Source organism: Lepidochelys olivacea (assembly GCF_965140295.1).
Source record: "Lepidochelys olivacea isolate rLepOli2 genome assembly, chromosome: 1".
NCBI classification, from domain to species: Eukaryota; Metazoa; Chordata; order Testudines; family Cheloniidae; genus Lepidochelys; species Lepidochelys olivacea.
In genome coordinates, this window is record NC_140411.1 from 263,148,866 (window position 1) to 263,176,813 (window position 27,948).

At 51.7% G+C, this 27,948-nt stretch overlaps 1 protein-coding gene across 1 annotated transcript; it reads right to left on the bottom strand.

The window, feature by feature from the left end:
• Positions 1-253: 253 nt before the first annotated feature.
• Positions 254-27,948, bottom strand: LOC311514735 (cytochrome P450 2D14-like). The gene is made up of 9 exons (XM_084617427.1): positions 27,532-27,948; positions 23,310-23,481; positions 21,912-22,064; positions 20,712-20,872; positions 20,390-20,563; positions 9,571-9,712; positions 7,875-8,062; positions 6,696-6,837; positions 254-1,643 (listed from the first exon to the last, which is right to left on the bottom strand). Exons 1-9 carry the CDS (start codon positions 27,742-27,744, stop codon positions 1,465-1,467), a joined length of 1,524 nt encoding a protein of 507 aa, XP_084473553.1. The 5' UTR covers positions 27,745-27,948; the 3' UTR covers positions 254-1,464.

Sequence of the window (27,948 nt, forward strand, 5' to 3'; positions counted from 1 at the left end):
AAGTTATTCACCTTGATTATCACTGCAAAAGGTTCCCCTTCCCTCCTCCCCCACCTGCCCCGCTCTCCTGCTGGTAACAGCTCACTTTTCCTGATCACTCTTGTTACAGTCCATACGGTAACACCCATCTAGTCACACAGCCCAAATCTCCTTCGTATAGTAACATAGAGCGTGGACTTGATATGAAGCGCCAGCGGCAAGAAATTTTCAAGAACGAAAGAGACAGGAAGAAATAAACATTAAAGAATAAAATAGTCCTTTTTTTATTAACGTAATTTTACTATTTTGTATACATCACTCAAATTATAACAATCCTTTGCAAGGGCAAATTACAGGCTTATCATGGAAAAAACACAATATTTTGAGGCAAATTAGTGGCAATTCCTCCCATAGTCGCTTTACTCTAACAGAAGAGGTTTCTATTCCAAAGAAACTGTGTTAACCCTTTTCCGGGCTGAAAGTGAAAGGAACATGTATAATGGAAGAAGGAAGGTGTCGTGTACGAGCATAGCATAATATCCCTTTAAATAGTTTGTGAGCCTTATTGTTCCATTCCCCATGCGCTGGTTTTTTTAGAAGTTGCCAGAACCCAACCAGAGCAGCAGTGTGTAGGTGGAGGAATGCCTGGCACGTTGCGTATTTCCAATAAACACGGGTTTGGACCCCACTGTACACATGTGGTTCCTTCATATTACGTTTGTGTAAAGAGCAAAAGATAAGATCAAAACTGGAATTATACCAGGCAAACTGTTTGGCCCGAGGGCCACATCTGGGAATAGAAATTGTATGGTGAGCCATTAATGCTTGGGGTTGGCATGCAGAAAATTGGGGTTGGCATGCAGGAGGGGGTGCAGGCTCTGGGGTGGGGCAGGGGATGAGGAGTTTGGGGTGCAGGAGGGTGCTCAGGGCGAGGATCGAGGGGTTTCGAGAGAGGGAGCAAGATCAGGACTGGGGCAAGGGGTTGGGGCGTGGGGAGAGGCTCAGGAGGCGCAGGCTCCAAGCGGCGCTTACCTCAAGCAGTTCTTGGAAGCAGTGGCATCTCCTTTCTCCGGCTCCTACGCCGAGACATGGCCAGACGGCTCTGCACGCTGCCCCATCCGCAGGCACCGCCCCTGCAGCTCCCATTGGAGTGCGTAGGAGCCGGAGAGGGGCCATGGCGTGGCTTCGGGGAGCCACAGACACAACACTAAGGCCAGGTATACACTACAGGCTTATATCGGTATAATTATGTCGCTCAGGGTGTGAAAAATCCACACCCCTGAGTGACATAGTTATACCGACCTAACCTCTGGGTAGACAGCGCTGTGTCATCAGAGCTTCTCCCATTGACACAGCTAACGCCTCTCAGGGAGGTGGCTTAACTGTGCCGACGGGAGAAGCTGCCCCGTTGGAGTAGGAGCATCTTTCAGCTGAGCACTACAGCGGTCCTAAAATATATGAGGGGAACTTGGCAGAAAACAGCACTTATCTTGGGACAGCCTGGATCTGGTAGGGGTGGGGCCTGAGTGTTGCAGCAAAGTGTCCATCCTCTCGAGGCCTGGCCTGGCCCTCAGGGAGACGGATGGTGAAGTGCTGCAGGAGGCTGGTGAAGAAGAGGAAAAGCTCCATCCTGGCCAGTTGTTCCCCCAGGCAAACACGGCGACCTGCAAGCGTGGGAGTGAGAAAAGAGGGGAGGAGGAGGATACAACATCACATGTAAATGACTAGTCACTGAAGGAGTAAGACCCGTACTGCGCACCCACAGGTTGGAGTGAACAGAGAATCTGCCTTCATATGCAGCAGATGCTGAGTCTCCCTATTCCCAGACCCTGTGTGAACAGGAACAACTAGGAAATACTTCTCCAGACCGACCAATGTTCTGTTTAATCCGATTCCCTGTCTCTGATGGTGGCCAGGACCAGAAGCTTGGAAAGGGGAATTACTGCCTAGTCAGCCTGACTCAAAAGGGTCAGAGACACTCTAATGCACAGGGCTAAATCTGTAGCTTGTTAAATTGGCAAAACTCCTTCGATGTAAAAGGAGCTGTGGTAATTTACACCAGCTGACGATCTGTCCCATACGCTCTTTGTGGAATTCTTGCCTTCTAGAATCTAAATGGGCAAATAAATGCCTTTTGGATAGAGAAATCTGAGGTGGAACAACATGCCCATGCTACCAGGCAGGAGATTCTGGTTCAAGTGCGATCTGGGGACATTGGTTTTCTGGACTCGAGGCAAATACAAGTGACGCATCTTCACCAATGACCCATCTCAGGCTAAACCACTGCAGCAAGCCTTTGCAGTACTCGTACAAACAGGATCACCTCACCGCCAGCCCGAAAGACTTCACTGGTCCCATATCTACTCCCGCAGCCACTGCAAAATCCTTCTCTTGTCATAAAGGTTCCTAATGACCAACACCCCCATCTTCCTCTTTGGACTGTTCCCTTTGAAGATAGTCAAATGAAACTTTGAGGTCTAAGAGCTGATACCTGAAGTGAATGAGTTACGGGTCAGACCATGTTATGAGCTGGGTGAAACCTTGTGTGACACAGGACCACAAAGGGTTACACAACTAGCCAGCTAATTGACCCAGATTCAACCTTGAGAAACGTATTAGTAGATAAGGATTATTTTGTTGTGCATTTAGATCAGGGTGGACAAAGTTTTTGGCCCGAGGGCCACATCGGGATGTGAAATTGTATGGAGGGCCAGGTAGGGAAGGCTGTGCCCCCCAAACAGCCTGGCCCCTTCCCCCTATTCGCCCCCACCCACTTCCCGCCCCCTAAATGTCCCCCTCAGAACCGCCGACCCATTCAACCCCCCCCTGCTCCTTGTGCCCTGACTGCCCCTAGGACTCCCTCCACCCCAAACCACCCCCCCGGGATCCCACCCCCTATCCAAGCTCCCCCCGCCTGCTCCCTGTCCCCTGACTTCCCCAACCTATCCACACCCCCGCTCCCTGACAGGCCCCTCAGGACTCCCACACCTATCCAATTTCCCCCTGTTCCCCGACCCCTGTCCACCCCAGAACCTCCACCCCATCCAACTGCCCCCTGCTCCCTGTCCCCTGACTGCCCCCCGGGACCCTCTACCCAACCCCACCACGTGTGCCGCCACCCGCTTTCCATGACACTCAGAGCAGCAGGAGCTCGCAGCCCCACTGCCTACGTGGTGGCATCACTGCGTGGCTGGGGGAGTAGTGGGGGAGGGGCCGGGGACGAGCCTCCTGGGCCAGGAGCTCAGGGGCTGGACAGGACGGTCCTGCGGACCGGATGTAGCCCGCAGGCCATAGTTTGCCCAAATCTGGTTTAGATACCTATTGTTAGAGGTTGACAATGTAACCAAAGGGCTCCTGTCTATCGCTGTCAGAGATCAAAAGGAGATGATAACATTAAATGAACTGTCAATGTAGTAATAGCACTGTCTTCATTTCTCTTTGAAGTATGTAGTAAACTTCCTGTAAATGGCAGGCAATGGGCAGTTGCCTTACATTAATTCATGTAACTAATTAGCAATGGTGCTTAGGAAATAGGAGGTTACTTCAAGACCACTACTGGTCACCCAAGGACTGCACGCTGTCAAGAGGCTGCTGAACAACTATAAAAAGAACTCTAGGGCCCTGAGCCTCTTATCTCAGATCTGCTTAACCTTCATCAGGGGAAGTTTGAGTCACAAGACTGAGGTCTCCAGCTCCATTCTGGATCACCCTGATCTTGGATATTGGACTTTGGACAAGAACCTGAAAAACTGATTCTGGAAAGGACTCTCTGAAATTCTAGAGCTCACCCACTCTACTATGAAACTGACCTAAGCACTTTGTTCATATCTGTATGAATAATGATCTTTTAACCAATACTCTCTCTCTTTTTTCTTTTTTAATAAATCTTAGTTTTGTTAATAAGAATGGGCTGTAAGTGTGTATTTGGGTAAGATCTGAGATATTCATTAACCTGATGGGCAATGTGTCCGATCCTTTGGGATTGGTAAATTTTTTACATGATGAACAAGATTTTCAGTAATCCTCATCATATCTGACTTGGGTGTCTGGGTGGGAGCTCAAGGGTGGGTTGCTTTCAGGGAACTGTATTTTGGCTTCTGGGTAACCAGTAAGGTATTGTATTGTAGAAGCTGTTTTGTTGCTGGCTTGGTGAATCTAAGTATTACAATAACCACCACTGTTGGGAATTGTCTGCCCCATTCTTTGCAGTCTGCCCTAATTGAGCAATGTCAGCATGCCCCCCCCCCCCCCGCCTCGGTACTCCGGTCACACCTTGTTATGGGTTGACTCAAAACCTCATTCAAACTCATGTGTGAACATGCCTGTCACTTACGATAGTTGTAAGAAATACATAAGGGGCCACACCTAATACAAGGCCGAATAGAATCCACCCAGAAACTAGCATCAGGTGGGTAGGGAGTTCCACTTGGTATTGTGACCAGGATGAGGGGGAGTGGAAGGGGGTTGTGAGTCTGTGAGAGAACACACACAAACTGAGAACAGACAAAAACAGAGAGAGGCAGAGACAAAAGCAAGAAGGACAAGCAGTAATAGCCTGTGAGCGCAGTGAGACCCTAGAGAAAAGCTTTGGGTCTGTTGGCAAAAGAGGCTTTGGGCCATAAGCCAAGAACCTGCTCCTTTTGTTACTGGTTCCTCCTGAGTTCAGAGGAGCAGGACTTTGTACATTCCTTATAAATAAACAAGACTGCATCAAAGAAAATACCTGCCTCCATCAATTTCTACTTCCAACTGGAATGTCTCCAGGGCCCTGAAATTTGAAGAACATAAGAACAGCCATAGTGGGTCAGACCAAAGGTCCATCTAGCCCAGTATCCTGTCTTCCAACAGTGGCCAATGCAAATAGGAAAGGTAGAGGTGTTGTGCTTTGTGCTGCTAAAGTACAAATACTGAGCTAGCTAACAAAAGTCCATTCTTGAATTCTGTGAGGCTCTAGACCAGCAGGTCCCAATTTTTTTTCCGGAGTGACCCCGTTTTAATGAAGTATTTCTGTCCGGAATCCCAGACTACATGGAGGAGCCAAATGGTGTCCTCTGCACAGCACGATCTCAGACACACCGTAAGGGAGAGCTCACCCCTTGTGGAGAACGCCATTTTGCTCTACAAAATGGTGTCCCCCACCAGGTGTGACCTCCTACATATGGTGCATGCGAGGTCATGCTGTACAGAGCAAAATGGCGTCCTCTGCACACAAAGGATTGCCACGATCCCATGTGCTGCTGGCACGGCCCCATTTGGGGTTGTGAGCTGCGCTTTGGGAACCACTGCTCCAGAGAGAGTGAAAGGCAGGCACTGACAAAGGGTGCAAGGGAAACTCTGATTGCACTGCAGTTTGGCACAAATGGAAGTTGGCTGCTCAATTACCTGTTTACAGGCTAAAATAAAATCATAAAATGAAAAACAAAAGTGGCTTTTAACCAAGGATATGTCCACACTTCGGTAGGTGTAAGCTCCAGCTCAAGGAGACGTGCCTCCATTAACTCTGAGCTAGCTAGTGTGCTAAAAAGAGAAGTGTAGCCATGGGGATACAAGCAGTGGGAGGGGCTAGCCACCTGAGCAGGTACCTACCATCTTCGACGGGATCATCCTCATTGCGGCCAGCCCCGCCCATTGCTCACGCTGCAGTGGCTACACTCCTACATGCTATCACTGAGTTAGCGTGGGTATGTGTCCCCAACCTGGAACATACACCCCCAGTCTGAAGTGTAGATGTACCCGCTGAGCCAATACCAGAGTATCCTGGAAATGCGTTAGAAGCTGCCTAACTAAGTTTGTGTCACATTTTTTTCTTTGATGGGACCTCAACCCCTCTCTGCCACTGAAACGGTTGGCTGCATTGAAACAAACCTAGAGAGCACCAACCAGTCACTGGGAAAGGTTCTGTGGAAAAGCTATAATCCTGCTCAGTGCATAGACCCTCCTGTCAAAGTCCTCATGGTTCACACTGCTGGGACTCCTGGGCTGCACTCGTACAAGCCTGGCAGAGGCAGTGACCCACTGGTTCAGGCTTCCCACTGCTGCTGATGTGGTGTCCAGAGGGGTTAGGACAGACCCTACAGACCCTCCACCAGCCACAGCTGGCCTCCTTTGGTGTGTATCCGAGAATCAGTATTTCCCTCTTCCCATCTCTCTGGTGAGTTGAGAGCATACGGGAAACTGGGAACATTCATCTCCCCTTTATCCCCGACTGATCCATGTTCCCCATTGCAGTGGTCCCAGAGCCTCCACGAACAAACACCTTCCTTTGATCAGGGGGCCTTGCAACAGATAAAGAAGCATGTGGGACACAGCAATTTTGATCATGCTTTAACAGAAAGCCTTAACTCTGACCTCATCCCTTTCCCAATAACACACACCTCACCTGCGTGCACATTGTTTCTGAACAGATTCCTGGGCTTGTAGTTAAGGTTTTCCGTTAGAGTGCAGAAGGGATTAATGTGTTGCATTCAGTATGTCCCTGTGTCTATTGGAGTATGAAGTAGTTTCTCTGGGGAGATGCAGCATGCTCATGAAGAACAGGCCCAGCTCAGCACAGACTGCACTGATCTTCCCCTTGAGGAAGCTGCTCTCATGATGAGAGGGACATCTTGCTTTAGAGGAGACTCATTTTCCCATAACTATAGTGGGTCACATCTCATGCACTGTGTCTCATTTCCACAGGGATGGCCTCTGCCAGCTGCTCCTCCCCTTGGATTTACCTGCAGAGAAAGGCAGGAAGGCCTCTCGCTTCACAAACTGCCCATCTGCATCCAGGAAGTGCTCCGGGTAGAACTGGTGCGGCTTCTCCCAAACCGTTTCATCCTTCAGCACCGAGGTCAAGTTAGTGATGACTGTCGTCCCCTGATCCACCCCAGAGAAGGAACAGGGTACGTAAGAATTGTCACACCAGAACAGGCCAGTCCCTCTGCATTCAATATCCCATCTCAAGCAGTGGCCATTGTAGGATGCTTCAGAGGAAGACATAGAACCCAGCTCAGGTACCTCATTATATAATCTTACAGCACAATGGAGTGGGACGCTTTCAAGGCTCCAGCCAGTGCACAGCATATGCTCTAAAGCCCTTGTCCATTGCATGCTAGCTAGACTAAGAGTATGCAAGGGGTGTTTTCATGGTCTAATGAGGTTCAGGAGATGAACTCCCCCAGTTGCTTCAAATATTTTCTCAAGTTAATTTTAGCTCTGGTAAGAGTGTGCTGACTGAGAGACTCCAAACCGCAATTCTCATTGTCTTCACAGAAAAAGCGAGATCTTTCCCCTCTCACATGCCTCAGGCCTGAGCTAGAGGAGCTTCCTCTAGGGGCGAAAGTGGAATTGAGTACTGTGTGGCTTTGGTCTCTCCAATGAGACTCTCACCAAAGAAGGCAGTAATTGCCTGTCATTGTCTCTTGTCCATTTGGAACTGGACTGAGATGCACAGTGGCCTCTGAACACCCTTCAGATAATAGTGTGTTAGTTGCTACTGTGTTGGATTTGAACTGCTGACCTAGCCGGTAGTTTCTATACAGTCAGTCAGCATTACCTTTCTCCACCTTCAAGCAGATGTACTGAATGTTAGAAGGTGCCCAAGGCAAAATTACAGTCTCCCCTGTAAGGATTGAAATCCTTAGTAGTGTCTTAGCTCAATTCGTTGTTTTTTCAGATATCCAAAGACCTGTTCAAGATGGAGCTAACCACATAAACAAGGCTGTCTCTGAAGCCCAAGGCCTTTTAAAACTGCACATTTGATAACTCGCCAATGGTTGTGTGATTCAGGGCCTGGTGCTCCACCCCCCTCTGCATGGAACCTTGGGTAGATTCACATATGGAATGTCTGCAGCTGCAGGACATAAGTCTGCAAGGGGAGAGGAGGTCTGCATCCCCTGCCTGGCCATAGATACCTTTGGAATGAAGAAGCCTTGGAGCTCGGTGTCCCGGTATGTCATGTGAGGAACTCCAGAGGGAATGATATCCCCATAACGTTGAGTTTCATGGATCACAGCACTGGTATAAGGCATGTTCGCTTGGTCCTCCATCTGGGGTGACCTGTCCCTGCCAATCACCTTATCAATTTCCTCATGGACTTTACCTGGAAAAAGACACTTTACATCCTCCTCAATGCAACATAATGATGTACATCAACACCATAAAAATGGGGAACCTACGCATTTACCCTTAGGCTTTAAACCCTGTGGGGCAGGAATGGTCTGTCTATTTGTACAGCGCTGGGTTTATATTCGGTGAGTTTGTTAGCCTCCTTCCTACCAATCACTGAGCAGTTTACAAGCACCTGAAAGCAAGAGTGCAAGGGAGGCAGGGTTTACCTGGCTGAGGGCAAGGGGGCAGAGCAAGCCCCATAGACAGTAGGAAAGAGAGAAATGCGGAATTAGGAGCTGAAGGACAGCACACTCATCTTCGGTTACTCAGCCCAACTTACACAGTCATCCTCTGTTCTATAGGCCAATAAGCTCATTGGTCGAGACATCCCACCTTATCCATTCTCTATTTGACCCACTTGTGCCTCTGGCATTAGCACATTCAAGCAGGTTAGCATTTATCCCTGCAGAGACCCTAAGAGAAGGAAGAGTTACCAAGTAGCTACAAGGGTCTCAAAGTGCACTTGTCATGAAGAAAAGTGGTGAGTGCTCCCTCTGACACTGAAATCTTGAACAGAGGCTTGCTCTCTCCTTTCTCCCTTCCCACAGGTCTTTGCTCTCCCCCTCAGAGAGTGCTCCACTGGAATTATTCCCCAATCACTGCTGTGACTGCTGCTACGGCAGCTTCTCTTTCTACGGCAGCGGAAAAGGACCTAAGGATGACAGTGGACGAGAAGCTGGATATGAGTCAGCAGTGTGCCCTTGTTGCCAAGAAGGCCAATGGCATTTTGGGATGTATAAGTAGGGGCATAGCGAGCAGATCGAGGGACGTGATCGTTCCCCTCTATTCAACATTGGTGAGGCCTCATCTGGAGTACTGTGTCCAGTTTTGGGCCCCACACTTCAAGAAGGATGTGGATAAATTGGAGAGAGTCCAGCGAAGGGCAACAAAAATGATAAGGGGACTGGAACACATGAGTTATGAGGAGAGGCTGAGGGAGCTGGGATTGTTTAGCCTGCAGAAGAGAAGAATGAGGGGGGATTTGATAGCTGCTTTCAACTACCTGAAAGGGGGTTCCAAAGAGGATGGCTCTAGACTGTTCTCAATGGTAGCAGATGACAGAACGAGGAGTAATGGTCTCAAGTTGCAGTGGGGGAGGTTTAGATTGGATATTAGGAAAAACTTTTTCACTAAGAGGGTGGTGAAACACTGGAATGCGTTACCTAGGGAGGTGGTAGAATCTCCTTCCTTAGAGGTTTTTAAGGTCAGGCTTGACAAAGCCCTGGCTGGGATGATTTAACTGGGAATTGGTCCTGCTTCGAGCAGGGGGTTGGACTAGATGACCTTCTGGGGTCCCTTCCAACCCTGATATTCTATGATTCTATGATTCTATGATTCATACCCCCAGAACACAAAGGTGACAGCAGATGCTAAGAAGTTCTCTGTGGAAGATGCAGGGTTGGGAGAACCGGTCACATCTCCACCAGTCCCCTTGCTTACACTGGATGTCAGGGCGGAGAAGCATGAACAGCAATGCCCAGCGCAGGGTGGTGGAAGTGGTCTCAGTGCCAGCGGTAAACAAGTCAACTGTTACCATAGGAAGGTTGTTGTCATTGAAACTGCTCCCCGCATGCTCTTTAGCCTAAGGGAACAAAGGAGAGCAAGATTTGACCTAGATTTTTCTTGGGGAGAGAGGAGCAGAATTGTAGATAGTGGTAATTCATATTCTCAGACTGAAAGGTTGAATTGTTTGCAGAGTGCAGCAAAACACGTACATATGACAACACATGCTGTAATGGCTCCTTGGTCACATACATTTCAAAGTAACAATTTGTCCCACACAACATAGACTTCATCAGGAATAAAGCTCGGGACCTTCTCCTCCAAAAACACAGGGTATGTCTACACAGGCAATATAAGCCCAGGGTTCGGGACACTTGACTCAGCTGACCCTGCGTTAGAGAACCATGGGCTTGAGCATCTACACCGGGGTAGTCAATAGGTAGACCGCAAGCCAAATCTGGACTGGTAGATGCTTTTGAACAGACCCTGAAATCTTTTTATATACTTATTATTATTGGTTTTTTTCTCTCTGCAGTCTGGATCTTGCCTATACCTTGACCAAGAAATGTGGACCTTGACAAAAATTTATTGACTACCCCTGCAGAAGTCTATGCTGATTATAAACCCTACGTTAAGAATTTTCGAGCCCAGGCGTGAACCTGGGGTTCTGGCATCCACACAGTAGCAGGCAGACCTGAGCCAAACCAACCATATCCCAGACTCCCTAGCACCCCCCCAGAGTGTGGCCGCTCTAGCCTTTGACTGTGGGGAAGCTTCATGCCCACCCTGCACGTTACAGGAAGCGTGACCAGCCTGCCAGCACTGCCTGCCGAGCAACATGGAAGAGGCCCCTTTTCAAGAACTTTTTTTGCTTGCGCTGTCACGCCTGGGTCAGGAATTGGGCAGAGTTTCCTTGAGGCGCTGGTGGACATTTCAGCAGCATTTTCTGACCCACCAAAGTCCAGGGGTGCTGAAACAATTTTTATAGTGGGAGTGCTGATGCTGGAAACCATGTATTTGGTCTGTGTTATTACTGCTTCAAGCCAGGGGGTGCGGCAGCACCCCCAGTTCCAGCACCACTGCCAAAGGCACCTGGAAGAGTTTACGAAGACGGAGGAGGAGTACCCAGGCACGGCAGACTCCCACTGGCTGATGCTGCTCAGTACACTGAGCATACATGCTGGAAACTCTGCCCACAGTCTCTTGCCACCAGAGTTAAAGGAGGGTCTCCAGTCAGTCTTAGACATTTGTGCCTCTGCAACCTCAAGAGGTCAGTGTGATCACTCTCACTTGATCAGGTCAGAAATTCCATGTAGTAACGAGCAGGGTGCAGCCAACATGCTAGCCAACCAATTAACATCAGGATTCCAAAAGTTCATATACGTACCTGGGAATAACAATCTGACAGGCCCTATTCCTGCCCTGGTAGCTTCTATGAGAACAGGACCGCAATGCTACCTACTGAACCAACAGTCTCCCCACCAAGTACTCTTCAGGGCCACCGTGCTTAGCGTACAAGATATGACAGGATCGCAGCACGAAGTAGTCCGGCTATCTTTTGTAATGCTGTGGATTTTATGTGTCTGTTTTCTAAGGGTTTCTTATCTCAATTTTTCTCAGACCAATTCTGTAAATTTGGACTTAGACTTCACATGGGCAATCACTAATATGCTATTTAAGAGCCAATTACAATGTAATTTGCTTTGTTTACGACTCAGAAGAAGAAGCTGACATTTAGAAATTTCACACAAAATGAAAGTTTTTTAAAAACGGTTTCAGGTTAATCAAAATGTAAAATATACTATAAAAATAAAATATAAAAATAAAACAAACAATAAAATAAAATAAAAGTGAAATGAAGTAATTTCTAAATGAAAAATTGAAATGTGCTGTGACAAAGTTCCTCCTCTACCTTGGCGGGTCTTGCGCTTATTGGCAGATTTGCTCGCCTTGGAGCTTCACGGCAGCCCTCAGCTTGGCCGTTTTCGTGAACCCACAGTCCAGGTCAACTCCTCCTGTGTCTGACCAGGAGTTGGGAGGTTTGGGGGGAACCTGGGCCCTCCCTCGACTCCGGGTTCCAGCCCAGGGCCCTGTGGAATGCAGCTGTCTAGAGTGCCTCCTGGAACAGCTGTGTGACAGCTACAACTCCCTGGGCTACTTCCCCATGACCTCCTCCCAACCCTTTCTTTATTTCCACCATAGGATCTTCCTCCTGGTGCCTGATAATGCTTGTACTCCTCAGTCCTCCAACAGTCCACGTTGTCATACTCAGCTCCTAGTGCCTCTTGCTCCCAGCTCCTCACATGGGCACCACAAACTGAAGTGAGCTCCTTTTTAAACCCAGGTGCCCTGATTAGCCTGCCTTAATTGATTCTAGCAGCTTCTTGATTGGCTGCAGGTGTTCTAATCAGCCTGTCTTAATTGTCTCCAGATGGTTCCTGATTGTTCTGGAACCTTCCCTGTTGGGAAACGGAACGTCCTTTGCTTGCTCCTCAGCTATCTGCTTTCTATTCTTTCCTAAAGCCCCCTGGCCTGGATTTTTCTTACTTTTTGAACCTGCCTTAGTTCCCCCCTCCGACTGGGCCAGACGCCTTTTTGTTTCGTTTCGTCTTTCTGCCATTTCTTTGCCGTTGCTGAGTGCTGGTTAGCTGCCAACTTTCGCCAGCACCCCCCCACGCCTGTTCCCGGGTGCAGCTATTTGCCTCAGCTGAAACCCCCGGAGGAGGGGGGGAAGATTGCCAATCTGCTATCCGGAGCGGGGAGTGGAAGCCCCCAGACCCAGCTGTTTTGCTGTCAGCTTATTTCTGTAATTTTTCTCAGCCTGCTGGAAGCCTTGGAACACAGCCAACACAGCTGGAGAAGAAGATTTCAGAAGACAGGAGAAATAACCCAGGGAAGCTACAAATCATCGTGAAGGGAGCCATAAGACTGAGTAATTTTCTGAATTACACTCTCGTGGGGGGGAGTTTGACTGTGGTTTAATTGCATTTGTGGCGGCAGAGGGGGTGTGGCACGGAGCCCCCCCCCATCCATCGGTGCCTGCCCCCCCCCAATACTACTACAACTGTCACGGCCCCCCCGCCGTCCGTCCCTGCTGGCAACTTGCCATCTGCCTTCAGATCCAGCTGTTTGCTTTGAACTTTGCCTTTCGGACTGGACACAATAGCCGACCAAACGAGACTCTTTGGACAAACGTGCGTGGGTCCACACACACACACACCCCCCCGGATTGTTTATTTTACAGCTTGCCCCCATCACCGGACCCCGGTTTTTGTTTTTCCCCCCTTCCAGTCCAACCTATTTGGCACCCCCCCGCACACCTGCAGCCCAGCAGGGAGGAGCGGTTAATCTGCTTCCCCCTCCCCCCTCCTCCTTCCGGCGTCTCCCCGTCTCTCCCTGCTCACAATGGCAGGGAATGAGAGGGGTGAGGCCCCTCTAACAAAATTAGCTGTCCCTCCCCCACCTCCCCCCCCGCCCGACCCCCAAGGTCCCCCCCACCACTATTGTCAAAATACTTGCCCCTCCCGCATTGGGGCACCGGCAGCAGGAGGCACCAGGGTGATTACTGCCGCTGCTGCGCCCACTGTCCCCCCAGATTCTAGGAACCCCCCCTCAGCTGGCCGGAAAGGTCAGGGCGGGAATAAAGGAAAGGGCCCCACTAAAACCACTAGGCCCTCCATGGCAGGGGCTGCCCCCACAGCTGTGGCCTCGTCATCAACCGTGGCGCCCCTCCCTGCATTTCCCTCCACCAGCTCCGTGAATGTTCCTCCCCCGGCCCCCAGGACGTATGCTCGGGTGGTGACGGGCTCCCCCCTGCCTGCCACCTCGTCATCTCCCTCGTCACCCCCTGTCTCCGCTACCATCACCAGCGGCCGGGGCCCTTTCCCCACCTTGACCAGGAGGCACGGTGTCCGTTGCCTCTCGGTGCCCACCTCGCCCCACGTGGAGACATACGTGCAGGCGTTGGCGAAGGTGGTAGGACCCACGGCTATTGTGGCGGCCTCCAAGATGTATGGGAAGGTCGGGTTTTTTTTTAGCTTCGGAGGCTGCCGCCCAAGAAGCGGTGGAGAGGGACCTGGCGGTGCGGGGGGTGTTTGTCCCCCTAGAGCCGCTAGAAGACCTGGGCGTTCGCCTCGTCCTCACCTCCGTTCCTCCCTTTTTACCCAATGTTGCCCTGTTACCCGCTCTCTCCACTCTGGGGAAACTTGTCTCTGTCATCAGCCTTCTCCCGTTGGGCTGCAAGGACCCCACCCTCCGTCACGTCCTTTCGTTCCGCCGGCAAGTGCAGCTTCTACCGCCGGCGGGGGCGCGTGACGGAGAGGCGCTCGAGGGGTCCTTCCTAGTCCCCTACCAGGGAGCCCGCTATCGGGTCTTTTACTCCACCCGAGAGGCCCGGTGCTACCTCTGCCGCTCAGTGGGGCATGTCCGCAGAGACTGCCCTATGGCCCGGGGGGGAGGGGCACCCGAAACGCCCGAGACCCGGCAGGATATCGGCCCCGTCGTTGCCGATGCCCCTGGCTGCCTGGCACCTGAAACCAACCCTCCTCCCAAGAGATACCTTCCCTACAACGCCCGGGCAAGCAAGAGAGTCCCAGCCTTGCTATTACCAATCCAGCAGAGCCTATGGAGGAGGGTGTGGCAAGGATAGTACCAGGTATAGGAGAGGGCCCGCCCCAAGGAGAACCCCCCGCCCCTCATGCTGCCTCACCGCTACCCCCCCGAACCCCTGAACCATCGCCTCCGCCCCCTGACACGACCCCTGCTAACCAACCCCCAGACGACGCTATGGAGGGCTGGACCCTAGTCCAGGGGAAGCGAGGCAAGCGGAAGGCTCGAGCTCTGCTGCATCCATCCGACGCGGAAGCCCCCCGGAAGACCAGGAAAGGAGTCACTGATATTGAGCCTCCTGCTACGGCCAGAGTGAGGGGAAGATGGTGTCGGGAGGGGAAGATGGACTGGCATTGGAGGGCAGAATCCCCCCTCCACGGGAGACCCTCCCCTCCGAGACTCCTGAGGACGCCCCTTCTGCCTGGATATCACCCGAACCTCCCGCGGACCCCGAGGCGACCGTTGAGGCGGACCCTAGAGGAGAGGCCCCCGGGGTAGCAGGAGCTGGCCTCTCCTCCGTGTATGCGGAGATTGAGGCCCTAGATTTGACCCCGGTCACCCAGGGGGAGGATGATCTACTGCCGGCTGACCTCGAGCCTGGCAACCTTACCCCAGCCCCCCTTTCCCCATGCTCCCTCCCCCTAATTGCCTTCCCGGGCGAGCACCCTGCAGAAGGTGGTCCACCACCTGATGCCATGGCCGCCAAGACCACCACGGAGCCAGCGCCTAGCATTATTGGGAGCCCCCTCCCTTACCCTTTAACCCTTGACTCTGCTCAGGAGGCACTTTCCTTTAGCTGCTTGGCTCCTGAACCCCAGAGCCTTACCCCTGCCCCTGCCCAAGTCCCCTCCTCCTGCAATGCTAATGCCGCCCCTGGGGTTATTTCCTTCCCGCCTTTCGCAGATCCCCCCCAAGAAGCAGTCTTTGCACTTTCAAGTCGCGACCCATTAGGAGTTGCAATTTTTTCCCTGCCATCCCCCTCCACCCCAAGGTGTGAAATGAATTTAATAACCCCAGCCTGTCAGATGCCCCGTCGGTGGTCCACACCCTCTCTACCCGCCTTAGCGGACCACGAGGCTGTATTAAGAGCCCCACCAGGGAATACCCCGGAAATTGTAACCCCACCGCCCCATGAGCTGTGGCATGCACTACGAAAGTTCCTAGAACAGACCTGTGGCGCCCGCAATAGGGTACAGCTGGCTCTTCAGCTATGGGGGGACTTTGACCAAATCCTCCAGGCCACAAGGGCCCTTATACAGGAGGGCAGGGGGCAAGGAAGGCGCGGTGCTGTGGCCTACGAGCGAGCCCGCGGCTTCCGAAACGATCTACTCATCCACGGGATGGGTCACGGGTTGCTACGCAACCTGCCGGGGGCCATGAACACCCCCACCAACAAGAAACCCCCACCTCCCAGCCCTCCGCATGACGCCTCTTATTATTGCAACCCTGAATACCAGGGGCTGTAGGATGGCTCTCCGCAGGTCCCAGGTGCTCTCTTACCTTCGGGAAGGGGGGTACTCTGTAGTTTTCCTGCAGGAGACCCACACGGACCCAACCGCCGAGGACAGGTGGCGCCTGGAGAGGGGGGACGGGGTATACTTCAGCCACTTCACGACTTGGCAAGCTGGAGTGGTGACCCTGTTCTCCCCCAACCTACGGCCCGAGGTGCTAGGGATCACTAAGGCCGTGCCGGGCCACCTGCTGCACCTTCGAGTCCGTATGGAGGGGCTCGTGGTCAATCTTGTTAACATCTATGCCCTGCAAATGAGCTCAAGGCGGCCACAATTCTATCAGCGGGTGTCCGACTTTCTCGGCACCCTAGATTCGCATGAGTGCCTAGTCTTGGGAGGGGACTTTAACACCACCCTCGAGGAATGGGACCACTTAGGGGCCGAGCCGAGCCCGGCCGCCGCGAATATTCTCTGAGGAATAGTTGAACATCACTCCTTAGTGGACATCTGGCGTGACCATCACCCAGATGACACTTCCACGTTCACTTTTGTCCGGGTGGAGGCCCATCGGTCACACCACTCCCAGTTAGACCGTATTTACTTATCTCGTTTCCATCTTTCACAGGCCCACTCCTCCTCCATTCGGCCGGCCCCATTCTCCGACCATCATTTAGTCACCATAACGGTCTCCTCCGTGCAGAGAGACCGGGGCCGGCCTATTGGCACTTTAACAACAGCCTGTTGGAGGACGAGAGCTTCGTGACGTCCTTCCGGGAGTTTTGGCTGGCCTGGCGAGAGCAGTGGCGTGCCTTTCCCTCGGTGCGGCGATGGTGGGATCTCGGGAAGGTGCTCACCAAGCTCTTCTGCCATGACTACACCCGGGGCACCAGCCGACGGCGAAATGCAGCGATAAAGCAGTTGGAACGGGAGGTCTTAGAGATGGAGAGGCGTCTGGCCGCCAACCCCGAGGACCCGTCCCTCTGCGGAGCGTGCCGGGAGAAGCGGGAGGAGCTCCGGGCCCTCGAGGACCACCGGGCCCGAGGTGCCTTCATTCGGTCCCGCATCCGCCTCCTTCGGGAGATGGACCGCAGCTCCCGCTTCTTCTATGCCCTGGAGAAAACGAGGGGGGCCAAGAAACACGTCACCTGCCTTCTTGCGGAAGACGGCACCCCCCTCACGGATCCAGAGGAGATGTGTGGGAGGGCCCGTGACTTCTACACAAGCCTTTTCTCCCCGGATCCGACCGATCCTGGTGCTTGCGAGGTGCTCTGGGAGGAACTCCCCACGGTCAGCATGGGCGACCGAGACCGCCTAGAGCTGCCTCTCACCCTGGCCAAGTTCTCGGAAGCCCTCCATCGCATGCCCACCAATAAATCTCCGGGCATGGACGGGCTGACCGTGGAGTTTTACCACGCGTTCTGGGACATTCTCGGCCCAGACCTACTCACTGTCTGGGCTGAGTCCTTGCAGAGCGGGGTCCTCCCTCTGTCGTGCAGGCGAGCGGTGCTCGCCTTGCTGCCGAAGAAGGGGGACCTCCGCGATTTGCAAAACTGGCATCCCGTCTCACTCCTTAGCACGGATTACAAAATCGTAGCGAAAGCAATCTCGCTGCGGCTAGGGTCCATGATGGCGGACGTGATCCACCCAGACCAGACCTATACTGTCCCAGGTCACAGCATTTTTGACAACCTATTTCTAGTCCGAGACCTTTTGGAACTCGGGCGGAGAGATGGTCTGTCGTTCGCCCTCCTGTCTCTTGATCAGGAGAAGGTGTTCGATAGAGTAGACCATGGGTACCTCCTGAGCACTCTGCAGGCGTTTGGATTCGGACCTCAGTTTGTGAGTTTTCTTCGGGTGCTGTATGCCTCTGCGGAGTGTTTGGTTAGGCTCAACTGGACCCTGACTGAACCGGTCAGCTTCGGGCAAGGAGTGCGGCAGGGGTGCCCCCTCTCGGGCCAGTTGTACGCTCTGGCGATCGAGCCTTTCCTCTGTCTCCTCCGCAGGAGGATGACAGGGTTGGTGCTGCGGGAGCCGGAGCTGCGGCTGGTCCTGTCGGCGTACGCCGATGACGTACTCCTTGTGGTCCAGGACCCGGGCGACTTGGCGCGAGTGGAGGCATGCCAGGCCATCTATTCGGCAGCCTCCTCTGCCCGAGTCAACTGGGTCAAGAGCTCTGGCTTGGCGGTGGGGGACTGGCGGCAGGGGAGCTCCCTCCCACCCGCGCTTCAGACCATCCGGTGGAGTGCGGGTCCACTGCTCTATCTCTATCTATCTTACCTTTCCGCCACGCACCCTTCCCCGCCGGAGAACTGGCAAAATTTAGAGGGCGGGGTGATAGAGCGGATCCGGAAATGGACGAGGCTACTCCGATGTCTCTCCCTCCGAGGGAGAGCACTGGTGCTTAACCAACTAGTCCTGTCCACGTTCTGGTACCGGCTCAACACCCTGGCCCCGGCCCCAGGTTTCCTGACCCACCTCCGGAGATTGATTCTAGAGTTCTTCTGGTCAGGAACGCACTGGGCCCCTGTTGGAGTTCTTCATCTACCCCTGAAGGAAGGAGGGCAGGGCCTGAAGTGTTTACACACCCAGGTCCATGTCTTCCGCCTCCAGGCCCTGCAGAGGCTCCTTTATGGTGCAGGTAGTCCGGCGTGGAGCATACTGGCGCACGCCTTCCTGCGCCGCTTCCAAGGGCTCCGATACGACCGGCAGCTCTTTTATCTTTGTCCGAGAGGTTTTCCACGAGACCTCTCCGGGCTGCCGGTCTTCTACCAGGACCTCCTCCGGACCTGGAAACTGTTTCTAACGACCAGGTCCGTGGTGGCCACCGTGGGACCAGATCTCCTCATGGAGCCCCTGCTGCACAATCCCCAACTCCGTGTGCAGGTGGCGGAGTCCCGCTCGGTGCGCTAGAGGTTGGTCCTGGCGGAAGTCATGAGGGTCGGAGACCTCCTGGACTACGACCGGAGAGACTGGCTGGATCCCCTGATGCTCGCTCGGCGCATGGGGCTCTCCAGCCCTCATACCCCCCCGGCGCATACTTCAGGAGGTGAAGGCCGCCTTGACGCCCGCTGCTCGGGCTTATGTCAACCGAGCCTTGCGCGAGGGCGCACCCCACCCATCCTCTACCCCAAGCCCGCCGGACCTTTCCATTGGGCCCTCACCCCTTCACTGCAAGCCGGCTGCAAGAACTGCAGACGGTCAGTTTTCAAATTGCACCATGGAAATATTTATACACATTCCCGCTTCACACCCTTCACGCCCGCACCCTGGTGTCCTGCCCCGATACAAAGTGGCGGAACCTCCTGCCACCTTTGGAGGGTGAGCAACCTCGATGGGCCAGCCTGTATTCCACCTTGGTCCCGAGGCCTGTCGGGGACATCAGTTGGCGGCTCCTTCACGGAGCTGTGAGCACGGGCGTGTTTCTGACACGGTTTACCCCCATCCCGGATACTTGCCCTTTTTGTAATGTGAGGGAAACCCTGGCGCACGTTTATTTAGAGTGTGCCAGATTGCAGCCCCTTTTCCGGCTCCTCACAAATATTCTATTGCGCTTCTGGCTTCATTTCTCCCCTCACCTTTTTATCTATACACTTCCCATCCGTGGCCCCACAAAATCGCGGGATTTCCTGGTCAACCTCCTCCTAGCCTTGGCTAAAACAGCCATTTATAAAACCAGAGAGAGGAGGTTGGCCCATGAAACGTCCTGCGATTGTAGGGCCTTTTTCCGATCCTCAGTACATTCACGTATCCGGGTGGAGTTCCTCTGGGCGGCGTCCACCGACTCCCTTGATGCCTTCAAGGAGCGGTGGGCGCGGTCCAGGGTTCTCTGCTCGGTGACCCCATCCGGTTCCCTCCGTCTGACCCTTTGATTGAGGGGAAGAGGGAGAGACGCCAGCCCCAGCCGTTGCCGCTGTGGATACCATCATTACTGTCATCTAAGAGGGGTCCTATAATACATGGGTGTCTACCCCCCCACCCCTAAGCCGCCCACCCCGCAGCCGTGCCCATCTTGCTGGGCAGTCTCAGGAGAGGGAGGATCGGTGACACTGGGCGCGGCCCTAGGTAACTCGAGGGGGTGGAAGACCACGAGTGTCGAGGAAGCCCCCCTGCTCTGGGCCCAGGCTAGCCTGAACACTTCTCCCTCCTGAAAGCTGCTCTGTTATACCTTCTGTTTGTGTTGTTTTGTTGCATAGTTGTTTTGTTTCCTTTGGTAATTCTTGTAAGTGTTACAAATAAACCTCTTTTCTCTTTCAAAAAAAAAATCCTTCCCTGTTACCTTACCCAGGGAAAAGGGACCTACTTAACCTGGGGCTAATATATCTGCCTTCTATTACTCTCCTGTAGCCATTTGACCCGACCCTGTTGCAGTGCCGTTCTGACAACCTCAAAATGGAATGTTTCAAGCCTATCAAAATGTTTCATTTTCATTTTTTTCTAAATGAAATTTTGTCAAAAGTGACACGTTTCCTTGTTTCATGTTTCAGCCTATTCTTCAGCTGATTTCTGAGCGTGAACTCATTAAACTCACTAGATAAGTGAAAACCAGAAGAAATAGAATAGCGAGCTGTTCATACCAGTTCTATTACAAGCAAAATCCTATTGCTAAACTTGACAACACGGGAAGCTAACATGGAGTGTTCCCATCACTAATACATTCACAGAGCCAAAGAGATCTACACCTGCCCCTCTCCTCCTACCTTCTCTATCTCTTGTAGAAAAGCATCAGTGAAGTCTCTCTTTTGGGTAGGATTCCAGGTCATCCTGTGCTCCTTCAAAAGCTCATTTGTGAAGTCCAGGATCTCCTTTTGGGATCGGAAGATGCTCTGTGGCACTCCAGGGATGCGCAGCAGCCAAGGTACTACGACAAGGAGCTAAGATAACAGAGAGTGAGAGAGAGAGAGAGAGAGAGAGAGAGAGAGAACCACACCCTATGGCTCCCAGAAAAGAATCACTAAAATACAATCTTACTGATCAATCAATGACAGCTTCTTACTGACCAAGTCATACATGCTGAGTTACCTGGGGCAGGAATCCAGCTTCTTCATTCAAGGCCTGATCAATCAAATGCAACAACCTCTGAAATTTCTTATTGTCATAGTCAAAGCGCTCACCATAGATGAGGGAGCAGATCACATTGCTAACTGCGTTGTTTATAAGAAAATGTGGATCAAAAGGACGACCTGAAAAACATACAGGACCAACCAAAGACATTAGGAGGCACAACATCATTGTAGCCTGCCCCTCACTGCATGGAACATACTGAGCAAGAACCGCTAACATTTCAAGACTTCTTATGGAACAACCAGTTGAAAGTCCATGCTCATGTAAGCTGGGGAAGTTAAAGATGTCTCACAGACTAACAGGGTTGGGCCTGCTCAATACTTGGAAGAGAGATCACCATGGAAAAAACTTAAGAATTGCAGGTTTCTGCTGCGGATTCAGTCAGTGGTACTGTCAGGATAAGCCCTGTCGCATTGTACGCTTACCATGTGTATTCTGCTTGGTAATTGTTAATAAATAGAGGTTATTACTGTGTAAGGCTCTTTCACATGTAAAAGATCTTGCAAACCCCCAAACGGTATGCCCTGAGCCCTAGGATTGGGGTAAGGGTGGGTGTCTAAATTAAGAGGGTTACGCCTTCAGCCTTAAGAACTGGGTCAAGTGGGTGCCCCCAGAATGTGCAAGTAACAGAGAATTGTATGCAGGTAACAGTACTCATCTCCTTGCCTCGGGACTGAACCCGGGCCGCCTGTGTACAGACAGATGTTACTGTGCTGCTACAGACATTTTTAAGTTGAGGCATAAAAGTGACGTCCTTAAAGACGTCATGGCATGTTTTGGAAGCGTCTTAGTGTTGATGCCTTCACCAGATTCCAGTTGAGGTAATTACATTCTACCAACCTAAAATTCCTCTTGCACATTCAATTGGAGGTGTCGGGGTTTTGTTGTTTTTTTTTTTACTTCCCATCACAAACTGTCATGTTAAAACAGCTGTCAGGTTCGACCCCACAGGTGGCTTCATGATAGTGCTGGATGAATGATCACTATGTGTCTGGTCTCCAAAGCACTTTAGTATCCTTCTGGCTATCAGGGATTATGTAGAAATGTGAGATACTGTGTTATTATTCCTTCCTTCATAATCAGTCATATTACCCTTTCATTTCCTTATCTATGGAAGTTACACGGCTCCTCTGCCCCATCTCCCTGGATGCCACAAACCTTTTTCAGAACTGATCGCAGAGCATAGAAATCCAGCTTCCTCGGTCACACGGTGCTCCAAGGATTTCTTTCCCATCCCAAAGTTCCTCAAGGTGGAGAGTGCAAATCTCCTTTGCTCCTTCCACGCATGACCATATCTTGCAAGCACCACCCCTGGAAAATATTAACAAACAAGAGACATAATAACCTCTGGGAAGCACCATACAAAATTCACTGGACAGCAACAAAATAGGGCTGGAGGGACTGGCTTCTGAGAAAGGATAAAAGGAACCAAGTATAGCTTGGCCAAAATGGCAACTAATGGGAGCTATTATTTCAGCCTTCATAGGTGTAGGTGGTTAGTGCAGAAGGAGAGGGATTATTCAGGGAGGTCCAAGGTATAGCTAGGAGTAAGGGGATGAAATTCAGGACCAGATCCGCAGCTCGTATAACCGGATGCAATCAATGGAGCTAAGCCATGCTATACCCTTAGGGTGTGAGGCTCATGCTGGATGTCAGAAAACATTTCCCAATGATTAGATTGACTAAACTACTCAATAGTCTCTCAAAGGAATTCATGGATTCCCCACCACAAGTCATTTAAAATTGGACTGGAGAAAGCACTGGAGAACATACTATAGGGCGCATTCCTGCATTGGCCAGAGTATGGGCCAGGGTGAGCTGAGAACATAGGCGGTGTGTAACGGAGGCTGGAGGAGGCTAAGCCTCCCCAAACTTCTGCGAATAATCCCCACCATGGCCCCAGGCCAGCGGGAGGACTCAGAGCTCCTCCAGCCAGCCAGGGCTCGGGGTGCCTCAGGCCGGCGGTGGCTTGGGCAGGGCTTCTCCAGCTGCAGTAGAGAGCTCAGGGCAGGGAACTAGCCTCCCCAAATGGGAGGTTCACATACTGCCCATGGTTGAGAAGATGTGACTCTATAGATATTTGTCCAGCTCTAATCTTTCTAATGAAAGTGCTCTGGGATAACCCGAGAGGATTCCAGCCCAACAAGCCTCCCTTTTAGGTTGCTTTTCTTTCTACCGTCCCCCACTTTCATTCTTGGGTCCTGGAGGTTCCTTGGAAGGAGGTTACTTTTTTTTACAAGCCGAGGAAGGTGCATACATATGGTGAGGGGTAGGACTCCGCCAGTTCTGACAGTGGCAGCCAATCGGTATTGATTGGCATATACATCCCACTGAGCATTTCAGAACGGCCCTGTCTTAGTAGTTGTTGCAGCGCTGAAGTTGGGAAGGAGAGTCCCCAGTTCCATCTCGCCTGACTTCCTCCTCGCGAGAGGGAGCGTCAGGGGCAGACTCCAGCTCACTCGCTAAGTCCCCTTCAACCTCTCCAGGAGCTCAAATGATAAAGCCAGTCCCCCTGCAATGCTGCCAGAGAACTATGTTAGTTTCCAAGGTACTTGCCTTCAGAGTTCTCTCCATAACCCATCTGTTCATATATAGGAAAGTATGGTCGGTCAGCAAAGTCCTCTGATTTCTGGACCAATGCTTCCTTTACTGCTTTGAATCCATTCACTACTATCAGATTAGTCCAGCAATTCTGAAGACTAAAGACATTTCCATATTTTTTACTCAGCTGCCAAGAAAAGAAAAGGGGAAAATATCTCGTTGGAAGCCAGATGGGGTCTTTAACAACTACCAGAGGTCAGGACCTCTTTTGGTGTCTTCAAGGATAACAGACCCAAGCGTACATTGTTCCTGGTGTGGCACTGGTTTAACCACTGACACAGACAGCCTTCTACAACGCTTCCTGCAGCACATGGCTTTGCCTAGGCGATATCCCATTCAAGTACTCACCAGGCCCAACCTTGCTTCGGTTATGAAATCTGATATCACCACAGAGGGTACAGCAGTGCTGCCTACAGATACACACAAAATAAAAATTACTGACAAAAGGGATTGGGGGTGGGGGAGGGCGTTTCCTGTGATGCTGGCAAACGAGGTGCCAGCACTTGCCCAGGCTGCAGGCACTAGCTAAGAACTAACAAACTCATAGCTGGAAACCAGACCAGGTCACCTGTATGTTAGTTTGCTCAAAGTAGGTATTAGTCTTACAAGAATGTATTTCGTGTTTAGGCTATGAAATCCTTGTGAGTTGCTGCAGGCGTTAATCTCACTTGCAATGTCGGTGTTCCACGCCACGAGAAAATCTGTACGTTTTGCTTTATAACTTTGCAAATGTCCGCTCTGCGCTTGTGAACCAGGCACAGGACTCCTCCCCCACCCCATCCAGAAGGGCTATCAAAATCAGCTGGCTCAAGGAACATTGCAATACAAAGGACTGCTTAATGGCCCTATCCCCCCTTGGAAATGCTCTGTGCAAGGAAGCTTGTTCTGTGGACTTGGAAGCTGAATGAAGGAAATAAAACAAAGTCACAGGAAAATTTTCCATCTCTTTGGCTGTCTGAACTCTGACAGGGCTAGAGATCCCCAGGGCTGCCTGCTGGGTCTGCCCCGAAAGACACTTTGAATAGACACATCACTGCAACTTGGTCACTCTTAGGATTTAGATGGTAACTCATCTGTGAGTATATGTTTGCTTGCTTGAACCTGCAAATAACTTTGTAATTTCTTTTTCCTAGTTAACAAACCTTTAGATCATTTATTACAGGATTGGCTACAGGTGTTGTCTTTGGTGTAAGATCTAGGGTACCAACTGATCTGGCGTAAGTGACTGGTCTCTTGGGAGCAGGAATAAGCTGAATGTGGGGTGATTTTTTTTGGTGACCATTTATCAGTAAGTTCAGTTTGTCTGGGTGGCAAGATAGACTGGAGAGTCTAAGGGGACTTTCTGTGACTCCATGGTAAGACTGTTACAATGATCCAGGAGCAGGGGTGCCGGAACAGAGGGGGCCGGGGGCTCTCAACTGTGGCCAGGCTCCCTGGGTGGCTCTTACCACAGCCAGGCTTGGGCTTCCAGGCTGGCTGGGGGGTAGGGCCTCAGGGGAAAGAGAAGGAGCAGGGGGTGGGGCCACAGAGAGGGCAGAGCCTGGGGGGAAGAAGAGAGGAAAGATAGGGTCACAGAGGGGGCAGAGCCCCATGTTCTCCCACACACTTCTACCGAGGTCCAGCACTCCTGTCCAGGAGGCAGAGGTGAAAGTAAGCCAGTCCGGCGTACCGGCAAGAGTCAGTACGCCATGCCCGACCGGACCGGCTTCCCCGGCAGTGCTTTAAAGGGCCCGGTCCTCCGGCCACTGCGGGGAGCCCTGGACCCTTTTAAGTGCCATCGGAGCTCTGGCAGCGGGGCAGTGGGAGCACTCTCACTCATGAGCCACTCCCGAAAGCGTGACCGTTTCTTTGCCCCATCTCTTAACCTATGTGGGTGGTGCATTACCCCAAATACATTCGCCAGGAGATGGCTTATTGCCGCTATGAAATGTAATGTAACTATGATGGTATCCTAGCCAATGCTGTTCTGAGCATTACAGCAGATGGCAATGACACTCAGACAAAGGGAAATGTTAGGGCGTTGACTAGTGCCCTAATGCAGCTCTGATTCAACTATTTTGGTCGGGGAAGAAATCACATCCCTGACTGAAATCATAACTCGATACAAAAACTGTGTGTAGACCAGACATGCCTAGAAAGGGGACGCATAAAAGTCCTGCCCTTTTTCCACACTCAAGGGAAACCTGAGGAGGGGGCACCTATGGAATTGCAGGTGTTCAGCTCGTGCCCAGCAACTTTCAGGTCTTCGACCAAAGCAAACCAGGTAAACTTCATTGAGAATGTCATGCTTCTAAGTTCTTGGCTGCAAATCTGAGTTTTCTAATTATGAACCTTGATCCTTTCCCGCAGCCAACAATTGTGTGGTGCAACGCAGGAGAGGGTAGTACAAAGTTCTTTAAGATACCTCTGGACTCTCCTGGTCATGTGTGCCAGGCCAGTCCCGTTCCCCTGCAGTAATTTAGATTAGCCTGAAGGCCTTTCTAAATCGTGGCAGTTTTCAAGAACCATGAGAGGCAATTTCAGCAGCTGGGATTCTGCAGGGCACTGAAAACCATGGCCCATGCCCCTGGGCTACAGGAAAGCATCCCGTAGGAATTGCTTTTGGATTATCCCTCTGTCCTGGCTGAATGCGCTGTGGCTGGCTAGACTAGCTTTGAGGCTACTTTGCACCACTCCGCCAGCACAGAGTGTGCCTGATGTGAGCGAGGACCAGGGCCACTGCACCCTGGTGACAGACAGGCATTGCAGAGCACAAAGCAGAACAGTTTAAAACAATCATCAAATAGTTTAGGCTCAAAATTTAACCTATTTTCAGCTTTTTGTGGGATTTCTTGAGGATTGTCCACTCATACAAGAGAAAATGCCTTTCTGGGCCAAGAATTTAGGGAGAGAAAAACCACAAGTACTTGTTTTTTGTGTACATGAAAAACACAAAGCACAACATATTGTGTTCCTGCTTTTCTACAGTAACTTTCCTCAAAGCCACATGGGCATCAGCCAACGAGATTAGGGAGCTGGATGGGTTGATTCATGAGGAAAGATAAAATGAGGTAAATATATAGACTGGTCAAATATCTAAGGAAGGGGACTATGATTGATGCCTGCAAGTATCTGAAAGGTGCAAATGGAAAGGACAGAGTGAAATTGTTTAAGGTTGGTTGAAGGAGTAATGCAATGAGACTAAATAATGGAAAATTGACTCTGGACAGCAAGAAACACAACCTCAGCGAGAGGTGTATTAGACTGGGGAAGTGTCCTAGCAGAAGTGATGAAAGCCTCATTGCTGGTTATTAAAAAGGGATAAAGCCCTCAGGGGCACACCACCAGAAGGGAGAGGGGTGGATAAGAATAGGCCATTTCTACCTTTAATTTCTAAGATTCTGTAAGTAAAAGGACAGAAAAGGGAATAATACATTGTTACTAAAAATGTGGAGTTAAAACAGATGCAGGTCAAAAGTGTTGTTGCTAGCATTGTCATAATCCGATTTGATCTGGAAACTCAAATGCTCTTTCTACCGCATGGTGAAAACAAGACCCGGTTTCCACGCTCAGACGCTCAATCATCTCTGGTGACTTACAAGGAAGCGGTCGTCCCTGCCTCCACGTCCCCAAAGCAGAGAAACTTTGGAATGAACGGAGGGAGCTGAGCAGAGACAAATGCATTTTCATATACGATAAATCTTTCGCTAGCCCTTTTCATCCCAGAGGATACGGATGGTACATAAAGGGACCACTTCACCCACCACTGAGTGCACCCACCTCTGAGGGGGAATGCAGCAGCTGTTTAACAGTGCTAATATTGCGCAACAGCCCAGCACGCTACAATGTCTCCAACTGAAATTACAGGGAGAAAGTAAAGAGTCGGGTGGGGGGGGGTGTCCCGGGGGGGGGGGTGCGCAGTGGGGGTCACACTCCTCCAGCGCTATCACAACCTTTGCAGAGAACTGGGCTGGACTCCGGAGTGGAATGCTGCCCTCTGGGGTCCGGACCCAGAGCAAGGCCGAAGCAGAGAAGCAGAGAGCCTTAGGGCCCCCCCGCCCCGAGGGGCACTGCCGGCTCCTGCCTTGGAAAAGCCCCGGGCCGGTCAAATAACCCGTCCAGCCCGCACCAGCTGCATTAACGAACCACCAGCCCCGCTCCCCAGCACGCTGGGCTCTCCAGCCCCTCTGGCACTGACCTGGGTAAAGGAGACGTGCGGGTTGTGGAAGTCGATCTGCAGCATGGTCCCAAGGAAGGGCAGAGAGCTCGGCCCTGGTGGGTAGCGACTCCAGCGCTTCCTGCGCTTCAGGAAATCAAACAGCAGAGCGAAGACTGTGAGGGCTATGCCCAGGGCTGGGAGGTTGTTCCCGCAGGATCGAAGCTGGGACCAGAGCCACAGGAGCAGCTCCATGATCTCTCTTTGCTCTCCTCCCTGTGCCTTCACCTCTCCCCCGGGCCTCTTTTTCCTGCTCCTGTTCTCTCACTCTTTGCTGTTTCTGCCTCCCTAGTTTCCTCCGCCCATTCCCCTTCTCTCGCTCTCGGTTTATTGCTCAGACACCCGCCCCGCTCTTGCTACTGTCACAGCTTGGAGCTGCCTGGCCAGAATTGCTCTGTA

Excerpts from the sequence above, each read along its gene's own strand:
- LOC311514735 (XM_084617427.1), bottom strand. The coding sequence starts at position 27,744 with ATGGAGCTGCTCCTGTGGCTCTGGTCCCAGCTTCGATCCTGCGGGAAC. Across the intron at positions 22,065-23,309 it reads TTATGGAGAGAACTCTGAAG|GGGTGGTGCTTGCAAGATAT; the intron begins GCAAGTACCTTG and ends AATATTTTCCAG. Across the intron at positions 9,713-20,389 it reads TTCTACAAGAGATAGAGAAG|GCTAAAGAGCATGCGGGGAG; the intron begins GTAGGAGGAGAG and ends TTGTTCCCTTAG.